The 20,025-nt window shown below is 45.4% G+C and overlaps 6 protein-coding genes across 6 annotated transcripts; 3 read left to right on the top strand and 3 right to left on the bottom strand.

Annotated features, from left to right (window-relative positions):
• Positions 1–6: 6 nt before the first annotated feature.
• Positions 7–3,391, bottom strand: BHQ10_007460 (uncharacterized protein; the record flags this gene model as incomplete). Its single annotated transcript, XM_040880158.1, has 7 exons — positions 7–507; positions 601–804; positions 872–948; positions 1,008–1,118; positions 1,194–2,876; positions 2,939–3,011; positions 3,077–3,391. 7 exons carry the CDS (start codon positions 3,389–3,391, stop codon positions 7–9), a joined length of 2,964 nt encoding a protein of 987 aa, XP_040735963.1.
• A 510-nt stretch (positions 3,392–3,901) lies between these two features.
• BHQ10_007459 (uncharacterized protein) lies at positions 3,902–5,883 on the top strand (the record flags this gene model as incomplete). Its single annotated transcript, XM_040880156.1, has 7 exons — positions 3,902–4,031; positions 4,105–4,263; positions 4,332–4,415; positions 4,470–4,475; positions 4,531–5,187; positions 5,249–5,538; positions 5,593–5,883. 7 exons carry the CDS (start codon positions 3,902–3,904, stop codon positions 5,881–5,883), a joined length of 1,617 nt encoding a protein of 538 aa, XP_040735962.1.
• A 318-nt stretch (positions 5,884–6,201) lies between these two features.
• On the bottom strand, positions 6,202–7,847 carry BHQ10_007458 (uncharacterized protein; the record flags this gene model as incomplete). The annotated part of the gene is made up of 5 exons (XM_040880155.1): positions 6,202–6,351; positions 6,418–6,828; positions 6,881–7,442; positions 7,497–7,613; positions 7,669–7,847. The coding sequence occupies 5 exons, from the start codon at positions 7,845–7,847 to the stop codon at positions 6,202–6,204; spliced, it is 1,419 nt and encodes a 472-aa protein (XP_040735961.1).
• A 1,774-nt stretch (positions 7,848–9,621) lies between these two features.
• Positions 9,622–10,194, bottom strand: BHQ10_007457 (uncharacterized protein; the record flags this gene model as incomplete). The annotated part of the gene is made up of 2 exons (XM_040880154.1): positions 9,622–10,027; positions 10,100–10,194. The coding sequence occupies 2 exons, from the start codon at positions 10,192–10,194 to the stop codon at positions 9,622–9,624; spliced, it is 501 nt and encodes a 166-aa protein (XP_040735960.1).
• Positions 10,195–13,759: 3,565 nt separating this feature from the next.
• On the top strand, positions 13,760–16,101 carry BHQ10_007456 (uncharacterized protein; the record flags this gene model as incomplete). The annotated part of the gene is made up of 3 exons (XM_040880153.1): positions 13,760–13,893; positions 13,959–14,248; positions 14,792–16,101. The coding sequence occupies 3 exons, from the start codon at positions 13,760–13,762 to the stop codon at positions 16,099–16,101; spliced, it is 1,734 nt and encodes a 577-aa protein (XP_040735959.1).
• A 2,012-nt stretch (positions 16,102–18,113) lies between these two features.
• Positions 18,114–19,492, top strand: BHQ10_007455 (uncharacterized protein; the record flags this gene model as incomplete). The annotated part of the gene is made up of 3 exons (XM_040880152.1): positions 18,114–18,441; positions 18,505–19,281; positions 19,338–19,492. The coding sequence occupies 3 exons, from the start codon at positions 18,114–18,116 to the stop codon at positions 19,490–19,492; spliced, it is 1,260 nt and encodes a 419-aa protein (XP_040735958.1).
• Between the last annotated feature and the right edge of the window lie 533 nt (positions 19,493–20,025).

Raw genomic sequence — 20,025 nt, 5'->3', positions numbered from 1 at the left:
ATATCTTCACTGGACATTAAATTCTTCAATCACACTTCTCGGTCTCTGATAAGGGCCCAAGCTCTTGAACTCCATATCCAACCCAAATCCCTTTGGCCCTCCGACTTTCAAGCCCCTCTCATCTTCCGTCCATAAAGGATGTGCCGCCATAGCGATCACATCCACTTTAAGTCCATATCGCAGTTCCTGGGATCCAATAGCTTCTCCATCCGCTCCCAACACCGAGATCAGATCTGGCACAGTACATATAATGTCATGTTTTGATGGATCATCTGCACTGATGACATCGTCGACGTACGCTGCGTATAGAAACTCATTCTGAAACGGAATTACTATGCAGCGCTTGTCTTTGTCGTCATCTGTGGAATGAATATTGCCGGGGGTTTGTATCTCGTCACCGGTCAAGGGCTCAATAGTGCATTGTCCCATGGTGTATCCGCGACTGACGTCTCTTTTAACGTCGATGATTTTACCACTGTATAGCAGCTTTCCGGGGGAGGTTGCGAACTGTGGGAGACAGTCTATTAGCATGTTTTCGAAACCTTGGGACCCATAAAGCACTCAAAAAAAAGAAATCAGTACGAGAGAAATTGAACATACTATGGATTTCACTATATCAGTCTTGGATCTCCTGGCTTGATGGACCGCTCGGCCGATGTACCAAGCTTGAGAAACAGTGTTCGGAATACAATACTCCTTGATGATGTCGCAGCTTAGGGGGACAGCGGCGACGGCAGCTTTGAGGCCAAGATTAACACATTGGGATCTCAGCATTCCTTCCACCCTGGTGTTGGATTCGGCATTCTGTACAACGACGTCAGATACAGAGGTTGAATAAAATAATCAAAGTTATCTAAAACATTGAACTGACCATCACAACCCCAACATTCTGCTTAGCGTCTGCTAAAGTGCAAGGAGTTATAGGATATCCGTAGACATAGGGTGTTCCTACGTATGTGTTAGAAAAGGACGACCTATCGTCCACAAATTGACATTGGAAAACTTACCATGCTCCATTGTGGGATATGCACGACCCATCAGATCGCCATCAATGACCGGAATATCATAGAAGCTGGATGTTGGAAATGTTGACATCCCATTGCCACCACCAATCTCATCTGCGATGACAGCCTCAAAGTGCGAGTGTTTTGACAATTGAACCGAGTAATCAATAGCCGTCATTATTTCTGTACCGGCAGGGAGCCGTTCGCTCGAAACACTTGGTGCGCCATACCAGGATCCGAAAACACATACATCGGTGTCCTTCATGTACTCCGGGGCGACAACTCTCATTCGTCCTTTTGAATCGGGAGATCGCAGCCAATGAAGACACTGAAGGTACTGCAGATAAGAAGGCCCTCCTCCCCCGGTACCAAGAACTCCAGTACCAGTAGCGATGAATTCTAGATCAACGGCAGAGAGATACCATACATTATTTACAACCTCCGGTTTGTAAGAGTCAAACTGGACAGCGGTAAACTCCTTCGCAGAAGACGGTGAAGCGGCATCTCTTGTTGTTGAAGATGCTGTCTGACCGCTCGTTTCCTGCTCGGATGTCTGGTCATCATCAATCGATATCCAGTGTGAATCAACCGATTGCTCTGATATCGAGTTTCCTTGAAAGTTTGCCGTGCTAAGTCTACCCACGGCCTTCACGACCAGCCTAATAGCTTTATTCGTCACATATTGCAGTGGGATCTTCTCTATCTCGACGACTTTGGCGTCATCCTTGTCCGCTCCGCGGGCGATCGCAGCCTCAATGGCTTGCTGCTTGGCTGCTTCGACCACAGCTCTCTCGTCTCGGTTCTCCAAGATCTCAATGACATCCACCTCGCCAGAGACTTTAGCGATTGCCGCTCCAACTGCATTAGCAGAATCATGATGAGGTGGAATAATACACTTTGCCACCCCGTTCAAAGATTCAGCGCAGACAATGGAGCCACCGCCGACGAGAAGGAGTGTCACGGGCAGATCGGATATTTTCATATCGTCAATGGTGCGCTCCAATATTCTCTTGATTCTGTCCCGTGCTTTGGCAAGCACTGTGTCGGGAATATGCTTAACCTTGGATGCATCACCAATTTCAGCTTTCCCACTCGCAACTGTGATATCGGTAGATGTCATTATATCACCGCCGAAAACCAAAGCATCACTTCCAAGACGGTGACCAACTGAATCCGGTCCAACAGCAACAGTATCCAACGCCTCGTCTACTCGGACAAGACTACCTCCACCCAAACCTACCGACAACACCTCTGGAATGGAGAAAGCCGTCCTGACTCCGCCTACCTCCACGAAATTTGGTGCTTTCCGGGGAAATCCGGACGGTAATAGAGCGCAAACATCGGTTGTGGTTCCTCCGATATCCATGACAAGAATTTGAGTATCTGCAGCGATAGCATCATTTCCCATTCCTCGATCTAGATTTGCGAGGTATGCAGCTCCCGTCAAGCTGTTCGTTGGTCCACTGGCGAATGTTTTTATAGGCAGCTCAGCTGCGGTGGCAGCATCTGTAAGTGTACCATCATTTTGGGTCAAAAACAATGGACAATGAAGTTGAAGATCGGCCATGGCTTTACAAAACGCGCGGACCGTCTTTCGGGCGAGACTCAGAATAGAGGCATTAAGTATTGTCGCGTTCTCGCGTTCTAGGAGTCCAACATTTCCGATCTTGGAAGAACAGACGACGGAAAGAGACGGATCGAGATCAAGCATCATCTTCTTGCAAGCTTCTTCCTGTATTCCTTGGTGATCCAGGGGCGAGAAGACCCCAACAAGGGCCACGGTGGAGATGCCGGCCTTTCTGATATCGGCAACCGTGTCTTCAATTTGCTTGGGAGAGATGGCGGAGATCTCGCGACCATCTATTTCGAGACCTATTGAAAGCTGAGAGTCAGCTTTAAAATCCTGAAAATTGACCAGTGGTCCTTTTCCTTACCACCATCAAGATAGAAAAGCGGGCCTTCCATGATCTCTCTTAGGCGTTGAGGGAAGTCGCTAAATGGAGGAATCTTTCATTTGTGCTCGTCAGCAACTAATACATCGTAAACAAGACGAAACAAACGAGAATACTCACAGCTCTTGTAAATGGACCGCACAACCTAACTACGGCCACTTTGCTGAGCCGACGCGGATCGGCTTCTACAACAGCATTGACAAAATGCGTCGTACCAATGGCAACACTCTGGACATCCTTTCGGTTGACCTCCGACTTGGCCAGCACATTAACAATAGCTGTATATATCCCAGAGGTAACATCCGGCGTAGTTGGTGTTTTGCAAGATGCGCAGACACCCCTCGATGAATTGTCCGTAGCTGTTACATCAATGATGGCACAATCTGTATTTGTGCCACCCACATCGACACCTACTCTGTATGAAGATGCTGCCATAATATCGATACTTCGAGTGTTCCTCTCTTAGGCTAGCTCATGAACTCAAAAGTACGCCAGGTGAGGAGTTATCAAACCTGCTATATACTTATCTACGGGTGTCGGTGGAAAGATGATATTTATCGATACATAGCTTCAGAAGACGGAATACTCCGACATTGATCTATTCCCATCCCACCAATCATTCCGTAAATAGACCGAATAGCTGTATTGCCTATCATGCATTTTCGGGCCTCTTTCGGCAGTTGCGACGAATGTGGAGAGCGGAGCTCTTGGTATCTCTTGAAGTCCGCCAATAGAATATAGAAAAGCTTCAAGTCCACCAATTAAAGTCCAGCAAAAGAACCTAGGTTATTGAGGAGATAAGCTAGCGTTATCTATCACCGTTATCAGCTTCATCATCGGGATCGCGTGAGCTCCCCAAGATATTTATATGAATGAGAAAACCAATTGTTCCGGCTGGCCAGTATGTGATCCTGCAGTCATCGAATGTGATTCTGGCTAATAGTCATGTCGCTTCTGAAGAGACTTGAGGTCCCCCATGAGGGCGGAACTATCCCAGATCCATGGATCAACAACGATATCAAGCCTGTCGAGGCAGGGCGACGCAAATGGGGATTCTGGACGTTCAATTACTACTGTCCGTACAAATATATTCCCTCACTGAAGGCATGCTTAGCGCAGATCATTGGCTGACTACCTTTCCAATCCAGGGGTACTCATTAATTGCAACATCTCGACGTATATGACCGGAAGCTCGTTGATACCCTTGGGATTGTCCTGGTGGCAGGCCATTATTGCCATTGTTGTGGGAAACATTCTTGCCTCTGTGTTCATCGTTCTGAATTCTCTTCCGGGGGCATTTTATCACTGTAAGAACCATGATTCGATCACTTCTTTCGACCTGAGTGGCCGAACAAAATAAATAACAATCATATAGTGGGATTTCCAGTCGCGAATAGATATGTCTGGGGTATGTGGGGATCACAGTGGGTTGTCTGGAACAGAATTTTTCTTTCGATCAGTAAGTACCATTCCAAGTCGACTTCAAATTGATCTCATGCTAACAGCGCCGAAGTCTGGTGTAAGTTGTGAGGACTCCTTCCTTTGATACCCGAGCGTCTCCTAACAACGAAAAGATGGCTTCCAGGCTTGGATCGGTGGTGAATGCGTCTATGTCTGCTTGCAGGCCATCTGGCCTTCCCTCGAAGACCGGATTCCCAACCATATGCCTGCATCAACCGGCATGACGACAGCTGAGTTCGTGGCATACATTGTATTCATGGTTATATCGCTGCCTTTCGTCTATGTGCGACCACACAAGCTGCAGATGCTCTTCTACATCTCAGCAGCGGTCGTTATTGTATTTGAGATTGTGCTGCTGATCTGGTCACTGGCCACAATGGGAAGCACTGGATTCGGAGATACAATATCCTCTACTAACAGCTCATCTGGTTGGATGATTGCTTACGGCATCATCAGCACCATTGGTAGTATTGCCGCTGGTATATTGAACCAGACTGACTACGCACGTTTTGCACGGCGTCCACGGGATGCTATCTGGGGACAGATTATCAGTGCTGCGCTCTGTGCCATTTCTTGCAGTGTCATTGGAATCCTTGTGACTGCGGCTACGCAGAACCGATATGGCGAAGCAATGTGGAATTTGCCGAATCTTCTGAGCGCTGTCATCGAGACGGGCGGTTCTCGTTCACGGGCTGCGGCATTTTTTGGAGGAGTGGCTCTCGTGGTATCACAGATTGGAGTTAATGTTCCCGGCAACGCTCTTTCGGGTGGTACGTTTTTTTTTTTCCCCCGTGGCTTAATTGTTGCGCTTTCCGCTGACAAGCAAAATAGGCTTCGACTTTGCTGCAACCTGGCCAAAATATGTCAACATCAGACGCGGTGCCTATTTGACAGTGGTCCTCTCAATCGCCGCCAACCCATGGAAGCTGGTCAATACTGCAACAACATTCATCACCGTTTTGAGCAGCTACTCTGTCTTTGTAGGACCCATGGTGGGACTCATGATTTCTTCATACCTCATCGTCAACCAACGCAAGATCAAGGTGCCCGATCTATTTGTTGGGAACAGAAGTAGCATTTACTGGTATACTTATGGGGTCAACTGGCGAGCCGTCGTAGCGGTATGTCTTTCTTCTCCTAATCATTTTGAATCAAGTCACTGACGTTCCATGCAGTGGATCTGTGGAGTCGTTCCTTCGCTACCCGGCTTCATTGCGTATGTGAGTCCTAGTATTACAGTTCCAATCGGACTGACACATCTATACTACATCTGTTTCTTGACTGGAATGTCCATCAGTGCCGCTGTATATGTTGCTCTTCATTATGCTGTCCCAGACCGAAGGCTTCAGGCTTTTGTCAATTCTGCACCTCCGGCGCGGCAGTTGATGGATGAGTATCGGGAGCTGTATGAAAACCCAGATGAGGTATTTCATGTGGATGTAACTCAGGGAAAGATGGATGACTGAATGTGATTGTCTCTCTTCAGTAATGCGTAGTCAAACCCTGCGTCAACTGGTACATGCAGATGTTGTGAATATATACGAAATGGAATTTACCATTAACACTCGCATATTATATATTTACAAACATCGAAACAAATCAAAGCGTTCCTCGGTATTGGAAGACCTTCAATGCCTACATTCTTAGGATAGATTACCACATACTAACTGTAGAGATAAATCAAAATATGTTCATACGAATTGTATTTCTCCATTGTGCTAACCACATATATACATAAAACCTCAGTGTCGTGACAAATTGAAAGTACAGTTGCTTCTGTGACTTTACAAACCATGACCTTGAGTAGACTTTCTTGCCTCACGGTTGATCCAGATATGGAGCAAAGTGTAGACAACAACACCGACACCGAGCATTCCGGAGATAACACCGAAGCCTTTGAGGTATTTTGGAGCGTCGTCGGACGGGAATAAGTACTAACAAGAGATTATTATTAGCATTTTCGCGCGCGAAGCAAACAATAATCCAGGATGGAAACCTACCGATCCATATATTTGAGCCAGGTTACCCAAAGCATTAACCATAGCAAGACTGACACCTCTAACCTGGGGATCAAAGTCACCAAAGGATGAAGAAGCATATGCAAGTGCAGCTCCATTGGTTGACCACAAGCCAGCAGCCATAAGGACCAAGAGGACATATCGTGCAGTGAAGTTGTAGACAACACAGACAATGATGGAGCACACCATGGAGAACACCAGCCAACCAGCGATAATGAGACCTCGCTTCTGGGGGACTTTGTCACCGAACAATGCAGTAATAATGGTACAGACGAAGGCGACTCCGTAGATGGGGATGGTGAGGAAGTTGATTTTCTGGGTTGAGGCATCGCCAAAGAGGCCCTTGATAAGGGTTGGATAGAAGTAGGATAGGGTGCTGGATCCGACGATGACCTAATTTCAAAACTATTAGTATTGGTTCAAGACTTAAATCGAGTCAACATACCATATAACCGACTACAAACGTCCAGGTCTTCCATTTCTTAACGGCTTGCTTCAATGCCTTGATGCTGGACAATCTCCTTGTGGGATCCTCGGAAGCTGAAGTAACATCATCCCTTGCCAAACGAGCAATAGCAATCTGCTTCTCCCTCTCTGTCAGCAGACGAGAAGTAGCCGGAAAATCCAACAAAATGAACTTGGAGATCAAGGCGAATCCAATAGTTGCAGCTCCCTCGACGATAAAAAGCCAACGCCATCCCCGGATACCATGAGCACCTTCAAGACCATCGACAATAACAGCGGCGAGAAGTCCACCAAATGCGCCAGATAAGATGGCAGCCGATATGTAGACGGCGAATCGCTTGGATTGTTCGGCTCGCTTGTACCAGGAGGAGAGCACGAGGAGGACACCGGGCGCAAAGCCGGCTTCGACACATCCAATCAGGGTTCGGAGGACAACGAGATGTTTGAAGTCCTTGATCACACCCATGATGATTGTGAGGGCTCCCCAGATGATCATGATGGCCGGGAGGAAATATGAAGGGCGGCTTCGGCTGAGGACAAGGCTGTTGAGATGTGGTTAGTTAGGTGTTACTAACTCGGAATAGAAGCTAACGTACTTGCTAGGTACTTCGAATATGACATATCCAATAAAGAAAACCACCAGAGAGATGGAGTATTGGTTCGAGGTAAGGGCCAAGTCTGTTTGCATGCCGGAAATCTTTGCATTACCAATACTAGCAAATCTATGTTAGCATCGGTTCGGACAACCAGCGTAATCAAGAAACGTACTTGGTTCGATCCATGTAGGACAGCAAGTACATGATCCAGATAGTCGGCAACAAGTGCATATCGATCTTGCGCAAAAGAGCCTTTTCCTCCTCGGGCGAAAAGGAGACCTCACCCGTAATATTTTCGACCTCTAGACACTCGTGGTCCATTTTGATATCGAGTTCACCTGAAACAGCCATGGTTGAAGAAATATACCGTCAATACAAGTAACAGATAGATGTTCGAATCGATCAGGTCTTGTTATTGTCACAGATGGATGGATAGTAACGACTGCGGCGGAATCTCGCAGCCTTTTTATAAAGCACACGACTTATACCATTATCCGTATAACCCCGTGTCATCTGGTGAATTACAGAAATTCCAGTATCATTTCATGTTCGAAAATGGGGCATTGCGCAGCGCCTGACAACCCCAGCAATAAGTTCAGGGTCAAAACACGATGTGGATCAGCACATTTCCGTCATCCTATTGATTCAGCTCATACTAGGCTGTTGTGAGCACGTCGCAATACACATTTCCCCGCGATAAAAGTCTGGATGAGTTTAAGGTTTTCGAATGGAGAATTGGAGTGTGGAGGAATCATTGATCCGGAGAGTTTCACCCCGAGACGAGGTGATTGGCCTCTATCCGAGTTTGATGTAAGTCTACTACACGAGTGTCTAGCTAATGGATTTAACACTTGGCTGGATTGCAATACATATTATTGCCTATATCGGTAATTGTGAACCCTGTTTGAAACCATTGTCGTATATAAGAATGATTGGGGATTTTTTACGCAAAAAAGCGATACACGATTTGCCGCCGATGCAAGAAAGCCACTTTTCTCTACTGCATTGGATTTTATACTGTTTCTTTGAAGTCGACGACACTTCACATAGTGACTTAACATGACTTGATTTAGTAGTGAAATCACCCATGCTGAAATGAGACGTCTATTGATGAAACCTCACACTAGATCCCCACACTTAGGGTATTGTGACTCGGGACGAGGCTCGGAATCTCTCGCCACCCCCGGCTTCTTCTGCAGCTTCCAACTCCAAGCGGAGTAAAACAGCTTTTAAGTATCGTGCAGTATTTTCTAAAAGACCCGGGGTTGAGACCGGCTGTCAGTGATAGCAATTATGTCATGTTTTGGAAAAGTCGGTCGTGATCGTGTACATGTCAAGTGAGGACGTTTGACCTAGGATGCTAGCTGAGTTTGCTAACTGCAATTGAGTTTCCATCCAGTATCCTATCTCATGCAAACGCTGAAGGTGATATTCCACTTTGTTTTGCCTGCCCTGCGTTGGTTAATCGATAATGGTGGAAATTTCTTTTTTTCACATTATACTAGGGTCCATGCCGAGTCAACGTCATTCATCTGTGGACGTGTGCATTTTCCGATGGTCTTCTCATCTCGCTATCTAGCGTTATTACTGGCTCTTCTATGTCGAAACTACAGATTACCGTCGAATGTCGACATTCAAAGCAGACTTTTAAAGATGAAATCGCGATTACTAGCAAGGACTAATCTTGTAAATGATGACATCCCCTTATCATGAGAACCAACGTCATTTTGTGAAAGTCTCTGGTCTTTAAATCCCTCAATAATCGAATATCTGATCAAATTGGCCAAAGAAAATGAAGCAGATTCATTCTCTGATCAAGATCATGTTATTTCAATTTATCATTCAAGTGGTCATAAACATGAGCCGATCTTTTATCAATCGACCAGAACTGAAGCCTTGGTCGGAAACGAGCCCTAAATACCTACACGAACGCCATTCCGGTGCCAGATTAACGTTCGATACGCATGCTTGTACTGCTTGTCCTTCTTTTCGGTCTTGCGTCACTGATTCTCGCCTTTCATCTCTGCGGCTTAAAGATCTATGGCTACAATCATTATAGGTCCCTAGGTATACATTATGTAATACTCCATCTCGTTTGTATCAGATACCTATGATACGAATCCCATTACAACAAAGCAGCAACTCCCAAAATACCAGCGGCGAGCACACCACCAGCAGCAAGTGTTTGCTGAGCAGCCATGCCAGACGACGTCGTCGTGGCCAGGTATTTTTCCTCCACCGATTGAAGCTGACTTTCCTCCGCCACCAGCTCTTTCTTCACCGAATCCGGAAGGCTTGAGTACCACGAGGGCTCGACGGTGGTGGAAGAGTCCAGTTGATATCTGAAGCCTGATGATTCCAATGAGTTCCAAACGCCGGTTGGAACGGCAGTTTGAATAACACTCCAAGCTGAGATATAAGCAGATTGGGTCGTTTGTTGCTCTTTGAGCGAAAGGAGCGCCGACGCAAGTGATGTCGCTTGTGCGCCGCTAATCCCAGATGTGATGCCGAAGCCCGCGAGATAAGATGAACTGTGTTAGTAATCATGGTTAGCATACAGCGTCAACTGTTTCATTGATAGCAGAGCGGTTGAAATGACATACGCATCGGTAATAGTTTGAGAAGTAGTGGTTGAGCTGTCCTTGGCCAAGGCAAAGGTGCTCAGAGAGAGGAGGCTGATAACGGTCGTGATCTTCATTTTAAAGTTTCAATTGATGAGATGATTTTATGATAGGAAATACATACAAATGAAAACTAAAGACCTCGCGCCAGTCTAAACCCCTAGTTCTTATACTTGTAAATCAATCAAATCACACTAGCTATCAATTCAGCCTCAATCTAAATCGTGCAAGCCCATAGGCCACAGCCAGCCTGATACTAGTCGTTCGTTACCAGGCAAACAAGCATCGCAACGTTGCATGTGGCACTGTGATACATTGAACAGTCTGCTTCTGTGGTAGGAATCGCAGTGTATGATTGGCTGTATTTGTGCTGACGGCTGCTCCTAGTTTCATGACTGTCCTCGCTTCGCTCCGAGGTTCATTTATTAGTGGGAACCCTTGTCGACTAGTGGAAAGTAGTACAGAAAACTGACTCGTTGGAGGCCTAACCTACGCCAAGTACGGGGAGATACGCGCCGAAGGTTCGTCTTTTTGTGATCTTAGAAGTTTTAATGAGTAGAAGCCATTCTGAAGAGACAACAAAATGCCAGTTGCATAAAATAGCCATTTGATAGCTGAAACCCGGTTTGCTATGTGCCATGACTTACAAAGCAGTCTAAAACGAATGAACAGTGCAGCCTGTGCTAAGACATGGGTGACTTAATACTAACAGTAGCTTAGCCATAGCCTCATAGACTACCCTTGTTGGTGCCCGCGACTTGTTCTAGCCACTCAGGACCGGAACACATCCGATTATCCGCTGTCAAATTCCATTGTATACAGCTCTTTGAGCTCTTATGGATCCAAAGCTTATGCTGTCAAAGTTCGAATGAGATGTGCCGATGGTAAAACTATTTCTGGCGGTTGTTCAACTCTTCTCACAGAGTACACTGAACTTTGGCGATTCAAAGATGAAACTTGGAGAATAATTCCGAGAGCAAAGCGTTGAAAGCAAGCGCTAAGTAATATACTATGTATATCTTATTGGTCGGCCAAATTGATTCGATCACACCTTAGATTGGTTCTCAAGTATCCGCTGTGTAGAGGCGCTGGAGCTAAGAAATAGGAGGGAGGGGAGGCACTATATAACTTCCCTGAGCCTCACTGTACACGTAATGTCTCTTTAGGTACGAGACCTACTCTGTAACCCAATACAGTAGTAACTATGTCCCGGGTATGTCCAAGCATGCGCTCTCCTGGGTTTGATCACAACTATCGAGCACCCAAAGAGTCGATGTTCGAGATACAACTTTGCACTACAGAGCAAGCTGTTTTCGCATAGAAAATATCCCAATTAAATAGACAGCCGTTGGGTCAAACGAGAAATTGTTCGGCAATTGACTGTGCATCATCACCACCCTCCTATGGCCCAAGATGACTCATCCTGTTCTGCTATCGAGGTGCAAGTCTTTTCAATACTATGATATCTATTGGCAGTATAGTGACGGATTTCTAAACGAAACGTATCAAAAAGACGCTGGAAAAGAGTAGTATCCGTCTGTCGTAACGTTCAACCTAACAGTGTAAACTCCTGTAAAAGTACCCGCAGATGCAGCAAGAACATGATCAATACAGAGGTTTGCAAAACTTCCCTTCCGCCTTATCTCTTACTTTGGAAGTCAGCCTTGGGTGGAAGTTTGGAGGCTTGGCAGTGAGACTAAATAAATTAAAGACTATAGGTAAGAAAATCGGTTTTTGAAATCTATACCTAATTTTTAATGATTGCAGTACTAGCTTCCGCCTTTATTGTTGTTCGCTGCTGAGACTGAGCGTTGAAGCTAACTGCATATAATTAAGAAAACATCTTTCACATAAGAAAGGTTTTTGAAATGTTCAAGTCATTTTATCATCAAACTGTTCTGAAATAATGAATAGTACCTATCGCCGGTCCGCCTCATCAGCAGGATAACAGATCATCCCGTACAACCAAGGTGAAGACGCATTAGGAACTGAGCCATATCAACGATATCAAATACAGTACTATGCCTGCTATGGAAGCTCGCAGAACGAATAAGAAACTGCAATTGACACAAAATCGGCGACAGAATTCGTCAGGAAAATCTGATGTTATTTAAAGACAGGGAACAATTGATAACTATGACGAAGATGCCACAATAAAGGGTTTAATCCGGGCCCTTATAAAATCTTACAGTCGATTTTTAGATGTGACGTTTAATATGAGAAAACTAGGCACGGGTTCCTCACAGGTAGAGTCATACAAATAGAGTGGCACAATTCCAGAAGCCTGTCCTGGAGTGCTTTTTGGCTCGGCTGAGCTTCCTCGAATTAGATGTCGTTGATGCCGGACGGCCTGCAAGGCTGAATTTGACGAAACAGCCCCTCATTGACAGCCTCGATCGCAGACGTTGCGCGTTCTGGATTCTATCCATGGAGAGTAAGCTTTCCATCTCAAAATTACTCAATACTTCGTGATTCATACTGCACTTCGCCTAGACAATGGCTGATCCACTCTCGATCGCAGCGGGAATTGCAGGATTACTCTCACTTGGCATTCAAGTGACCCAGTCTTTGACCGAGTATTATTCCGCATACAAGGAGAAAGATAACGACCTGGCGAAGATGGTACGAAACCTTGGGGATCTTCAGAATACTCTTCAGTCACTAGAAACTGCAGTTCACGATTGCCAGTCCCAAAAAAATGCTTATCAAATATTGAAAGAAGTCGAGAAGTCTACACAAAGGTGCCAGGAGATTATTGGAGAGCTGCAGAAGGAGTGCCAGAAATTTCATAGAGAACCAGTTGTCAATCTGACAGGTCGCATCCGAGTTGCTGGACGTCGTGCCGCATATCCATTCCGCAGAAGTACCCTACAGAAGCTTGCAGAAGATATCAGTGCAATACGAGAAAACTTGTCACTTGCACTTGATGTACTACAGCTCAAAGTCCACAACAAGACTCAACATGATTTATCTGAAATCAAATTACTCCTTGAACGGATTAATACAAGTCATTTATCTTCAACAATCCACAATTGGCTCAAGGCTCCCGATGCGTCCATTGACCACAACGCCGCTTGTGAAAAACGGCATAAAGAGACTGGATTATGGTTCATCAATAGCCATCAATTTACAAATTGGCTGGTAGCATACAATTCCTTCCTCTGGATCCAGGGCTTTGCAGGATGTGGCAAGTCTGTCCTGTGTTCAACTGCGATCCAGCACACATTTCATGAGACTAAGGACAAGCATGCGGTTGGCATCGCATTCTTTTATTTTTCCTTCAATGATGAGGCAAAGCAAAAAAGCCATGGAATGTTGTGTGCATTCATATTCCAGCTATCAGTACAGCTTCAAAATGGTGGAAAGGATCTGGAACGTCTGTATGAAGCTTATAAGTCACGTACCCCTCCAGTGGATGTGTTACTGGACTCTCTTCACGGAGTCCTCAGTCAATTTCAAGAGATATATCTCTTCCTTGACGCTCTAGATGAAAGCCCCAGAGATAGTGGAAGAGATGATGTTTTGAGAATCATAGAAGCAATACGGAAATGGAGTTTACCTGGACTCCATCTTTTAGTAACCAGTCGCAATCACCTTGACATTCATCAGTCTCTTGATCCTTCCCATGGACAGGCTGTATCAATGGAAAATCCAGAGATTGATAGAGACATTGTTAATTTTGTCTCCGATCAGCTCCAAAATGACACGAAACTTCGGAGGTGGAATACTCGACATGCCGAGATTCAGGAGCAATTGACACAAAAAGCACAGGGAGTGTAAGTTCTCACAGCTCAAGATATTTCGGGGGGCTTTTTTGTCTTAATATTACCTACAGATTCAGATATGTTCAATGTCAGCTTACGGAAATCAAACGGGCACTGAACCGAAACCAGCTTGACCGTTTTCTACACGCTCTTCCTCGAGATTTGGATGAAACATACGAGCGGATTCTGAGCAGCATCGATGAAGCCTATGTTCATGACGTACGTCGGATTTTGACTTTGCTTTGCTTCTCCACACGGCCTCTCACTATTGATGAGCTACTTGATGCTCATGCAGTGGATCTTGGTGCCCCTCCGCATCTTGATCGTGAGGGCCGACTGTTGGAGCAAAATGATATCATTGATATATGTATGGGACTCATGGAGGTTGTGGAAGATAAAGCCCAGAAAAGCGTTTTTAAGGCCCGAATCGCACATTTCTCTGTCCAGGAATATCTTCAGTCAGAAAGAATCCAACAGCGAAAAGGATGCAGGTTTGCCCTTCAAAGTGGACCAGCAAACACAGAAATAAGCCAAATATGTCTTGTATATCTTCTCGAGCCTATGCTATCGAATGGGATATTAGATATACCAAGAAATGAAGAATTTCCGTTGAACCCTTATCTGGTTTACATGACGTCAAAGGAGGAAGAGTTTCCTTTGGCTTCTTATGCTGCTCAAAATTGGTATAGACATTACATCCACTCTCAAAAAGACAATTTGGACATTGAACAGCTGTTACAGAAGCTATTTCAACATCACGACTCTTTTATTGGCTGGGCTAGCTTAAATGACATGGATTATCTTCCATACGAGTCTAGATTCCTGGGTGGACACACCCACCACAGTTTTGGATCACCTTTGTATTACGCAAGTTTGCTGGGAATAATGCCCATTTTGCATAATATAATAGCAGTGGCTACTAAACTTGAGAATCTATCGGAAACGGTCAATGCTGAAGGTGGGTGGAATTGCCATGCTCTCCAGGCTGCTTCTGCTAGAGGACATGTTGAGATCGTACAGACACTACTAGACCACGGCGCTGATGTCAATGCCCAAGGTGGTTTTTATGGCAATGCCCTGCAGACTGCATCCTCTTATGGCCATGAAGTGGTGGTGCAGATGCTACTAGATCATGGCGCCGATGTCAATGCCCAAGGTGGGCGCTTTCGCAATGCCCTTGAGGCTGCATCATTTGAGGGTCATGAGAAGGTGATAGAGATGTTACTAAGTCATGGTGCTGAAGTCAATGCCAAGTATACAAACTCTAACCCATTTGCATGGTATGGCAATGCTCTCCATATTGCTTCTGCTGAAGGATATGTTGGGATCGTGCAGAAATTGCTAGAGAAAGGAGCCGAAGTCAATGCTCAAGAGGGAAGATTTGCCAATGCTCTCCAGGTTGCTTCTGCTAGCGGATATGTTGAGATTGTGCAGATGTTACTAGACAAAGGAGCTGATATCAATGCTCAAGGCGGAGAATATGGCAATGCTCTTCAGGCTGCTTCTGTCAAAAACGTTGAGATCGTGCAGATGTTACTAGAGAAAGGAGCTGATATCAATGCTCAAGGTGGAAGATATGGCAATGCTCTCCAGGCTGCTTCTGCTAGCGGATATGTTGAGATTGTGCAGATGTTACTGGACAAAGGAGCTGATATCAATTCTCAAGGCGGAGAATATGGCAATGCTCTCCAGGCTGCTTTTATCAGAGAAAATTATGAGATCGTGCAGATATTACTAGAGAAAGGAGCTGATATCAATGCTCCAGGCAGTATTCATGGCAATGCTCTTCAGGCTGCTTCTATCAGAGGAAACGTTGAGGTCGTGCAGATGTTACTAAAGAAAGGAGCTGATATCAATGCTCAAGGCGGAAAGTATGGCAATGCTCTTCAGGCTGCTTCTATCAGAGGAAACGTTGAGATCGTGCAGATGTTGCTAGAGAAAGGAGCTGATATCAATGCTCAAGGCGGAGAATATGGCAATGCTCTTCAGGCTGCTTCTGCCAGCGGATATATTGAGATCGTGCAGACGTTGCTAGAGAAAGGAGCTGATAATGCTCAAAATGGGAGACATGGCAATGCTCTTCAGGCTGCTTCTGCTAGAGGACATGTTGAGATCGTGCAGACGTTGCTAGAGAAAGGAGCTGATAATGCTCAAGATGGGAGACATGGCAATGCTCTCCAGTCTACTTTGACCAAGCAAGTACCGGAAAACTATGTGTAAGCAATTCAAAAAAGCACAGGATGTGACAGCTCAACAATCGGTGCAGAGTTGATCCGGCACCGCAGAGGAGCTCGACGGAGTGACCGGCCTAGGGCTGAGGGCCTAGGTGGGACTGCTCTGGGAATGATCTCAGCGATGCCAGAGTAGGAACAGGTAGCACACAGAGAGAGCTTATAAAGCGGCCTTGAGACACATCTAACTATTTTCATTTTCCAGTTTATCTCCATGCTTGTTATTTTCGTACAGGAGCATCACGTGTACGATATTCTAGGAAGGTCAATAAACTGAGTTCGACCATATCACACAGTCATTGAATAGTAGCCACCACCGGTACGCCTTATCAGCAGGATAGTAGATAATCCGGTACAACAAAGTCAAGGACGCATGAGAAGCTAGGCCATATCAACTACATCAAATTAAATATAGTAGCAACGCTCTTAAATACTCTACAGATCAAGGATATGCAGAAGGAAGGATATGTTAGGACGCTCATTTCACCATGTACAGTAACATTGTGTAACCCTCTACTTACATTACTGTCTTGAATTAATTGTGGCACTGTAAAGATGTTTTGCAACATATGGAAATCAATGGTATACGAGACGGGTATGAACATATAGACATTACAGTCAAGGATACCACACAGAGAGCACTTTAAGAAAGTAGAAAGGAGATCCACTTTCAAGTCTGTTCCTTAGCCGAATCATCCATGTCGTGCATAATTATCATGCCTCAGTTCTAAAATCTCTATTTCAATAAGCACCACTTGAGCCAACAACACCGCAAAAGATGGACAAATTCAGTGTCCTCGGTATGAATACTAACACATCAGTAAATTGCTTTTTGAGTGCAACAAGCTGATGCGTACTTACAAGATCACAATGCTTTCCGAGACGTTGCCTTTGACTGGGCCAATACTCTTGATAGAAAGGTTCAGAACCACATGTACAGGTACTCCGGGTCCAAGTACTGATTGATACCACGAAAGGACTGGGAAAAATTTGGCAATATCCTCGCGCCCACTATCATGGTACTCATACCTATTAGATCCTGAGAAATCTAGGTACGTAGCTACACTGAACTTCGGCGATTCAAAGATGATACTTGGAGAAAACTTCTGAGAGCAAAGCGTTCAAAGCAAGTGCTAAGCAATATGCAATCTTACTGGTCGGCCAACTTGGTTCAATTAGACCTAAGATTGGTTCTCAAATATCCGCTATGTAGAGACGCTGGAGCTAAAAAAAAATGGGAGGGAGGGGAGGCACTATAGGTTCCCTGAGTCTCACTGTACACCGCCCAAACTTTACGGAACCACAAGCGAAATCGCTTCGTCCTGACATCACACAGCTTCCAGACCTCGTCTTCCGGGGAGGATACGTCTTGAAAATAATTGCGGAGTAATCCAGTAAGATCCATACAGACCCTCTATCGTCTTCTTGACCTGGTCAATGTCGTTGAAGAGTTTGCGCTCAGCACCGTGGTCACGAAAGAGTTTGAATTTGCAGTAAGAGACTCCAATATTGATAGATCAGGCGCTGTGGCGGCAATGTATCAACAACTGTAACCAACGAGTACAGCGTAGCCCATCTTTCCCATTAAAATCAAAGTTGACATACGTAGTTTGATCGATCATTTCCCACCTAAAATCATGAAGAGCAGAAATGAGGGGTTTTTCTCAGATAGACGGCGATCTGTGGCTGGCTGAGAACGACGATCTCTGTATCGCAACTGCTCCAGATTGTGTACGGCCACACCCGCGAATGACGCTTCAAGTTAAGACTGCTGCACGAGACTGGAGCAATCGAAGAAGTTCATGCAAAGATTTGCATAGCACTACACACACTAACACGATACTAAGTATCTCAGTGGGCCAAAGTTATGACGAAAAAACACCAATATCCCAAGGTTGCCCAGCTGCATGTGCGAAGGTTAAATACTCGCCGTGTTTCGCAATCCCCAGCACACTAATTTGCAATATCTTTATTCGTTTTTTTCTTTGCACCGTCGGCAGTATGGCATATCGGGGAGTTTCTTTGTGGCGCCTGTGCCTTCTCTCCCTTCCCTTTGCTTCTGCTTTAACCATTCCTCAGGAGCCTCTCGTAAAATGGCCTGAAGACCAGGCCATCGATAATGATGTGTTCAATATCACTGATTACACATCCTTGGATGACTGGAACCCGAAAAATTGGGACTATGATGTCGTAATTGTCGGTGGTGGCCCAGCTGGATTGGCCGCATCCATGTCTCTTGCTCGCGTTGCCCGAACATCGCTATTGTATGATTCACAAGAGTATCGCAATGAGCAGACTCGATATATGCATGATGTTCTAGGCCAGGATGGTAAGTCTACAACTTTTCATGTAAGGAGACCATGAAGGAAACCAGCACTAAAGATAGATATAGGCGAGGTTCCACTGAGATTCCGAACGACAGTCCGGAAACAAATCGACGATTTATACCCTGATTACTCTTTCTGGGCTACACGCAAGACCAAGGTTACTGGAATCGTCCCCCTCGAGAAGGGATTCCGGGTGTACGACGACGGCGGTAGACAGGTTACGGCTAAGAGGGTCATTTTGGCCACGGGGATCAAAGACGTACTCCCCGATAAACAGGGCTTTGCCGAGGCGTTTGGCAGAGGTATGTTTTGGTGCCCTTGGTGCGATGGCCACGACTACAAGAATCGCAAATTGGTCGTATACGGCAAGCTTGCTAGTGCCATTGGCTCGGCCTTGACGATGAGGAAGTTGACCACCGATATAACTATTGTTACGGGCGGTCCGCTGACCAAGGAGGACAAAGACGCGGCTGAAGCACGTTGGCCGAGCTGGGAGACGGTCGTTAAGAACACTTACAAGATTACAATTCGTGAGAATGATATTGTTAGGGTTGAACGTACTGCATCCGGTACGGAGCCGAAGGACGATGAGTATAGAGTCCATCTAAATGGTGGTGGCCCGTTGGTAGCGAATGGAATTTTCATCCATGCGCCTACTGTGCAGACATCAAGTCTTCATAAGCAGCTACGCTTGGAGATGGATGGAAGCTCTGTCAAAGTCAAGGATAACAAAGAGTCGAGTCTTGGTGGGCTCTATGTTGTGGGTGATGCCAATAATGATGGTAGCACCAATGCCTATCACGCCATGTGGAGTGCCAAGCGTGCTGCAGTTAGTTGTCATGGTAAGCCTTTATCTTTCAAGGATAATATTTGACCTAGTCATTACTAACAAAATCAGTCTCTATTTCTAGACAAGAATACCTGGAAAGTGTACCCTCAGCTACGGCAGCAACAGCCGGCGGAGACGAAGACTTCTACCAACGCCAAATTGAGGAGATAGAGTTTCAGATAAGTGATGATATGGAGCATTTGTATAAGACGCTCGGTGGTTAGTTAAGACCTCTAAATGAAGGAACACAAGGAATATTCATCCGTAAGACTATTATATATACTACTGTTATAAAAGAAAAAGCTATCTATTAAATCTAACTGCATAAAACAGTTTATATAAGACTGAATAGGATTTCTTACCGCACCGGACTATGTATACAGCATGAAAAGGATCGTTACCAAGATTCAATGGAAATATCACTGACATCAAACAAGAACGCACACTGACCCCAAACAGGAATGAACATTATGCGCAAATTGGTGCCAGCACGACCTGGTGTCAGTATGGTTGATCCATTTAGTGTCTCTACATTCCTGTTCAGGGTGGATGTTCCATCTAAGATCACTACAATTATTTCCGAGACATTGCCTTTGACTGGGCCGATAGTCTAATGAGGTTGAAGTTACAGGTCACGGGCATGGGAATGTGAAGCATTGGAATCGGAAGATGGAGAATGGGCAGTGGAAGTTTCCGGGCGTCAAACCGGAGATGTTTTGGATGGAGGGGACTTTTGACAATAATTATTTATAAGAGA

Source organism: Talaromyces amestolkiae, assembly GCF_001896365.1.
Source record: "Talaromyces amestolkiae strain CIB chromosome Unknown scaffold15.1, whole genome shotgun sequence".
Lineage (NCBI taxonomy): Eukaryota > Fungi > Ascomycota > Eurotiomycetes > Eurotiales > Trichocomaceae > Talaromyces > Talaromyces amestolkiae.
This window is presented reverse-complemented; position numbering and strand designations above follow the sequence as displayed.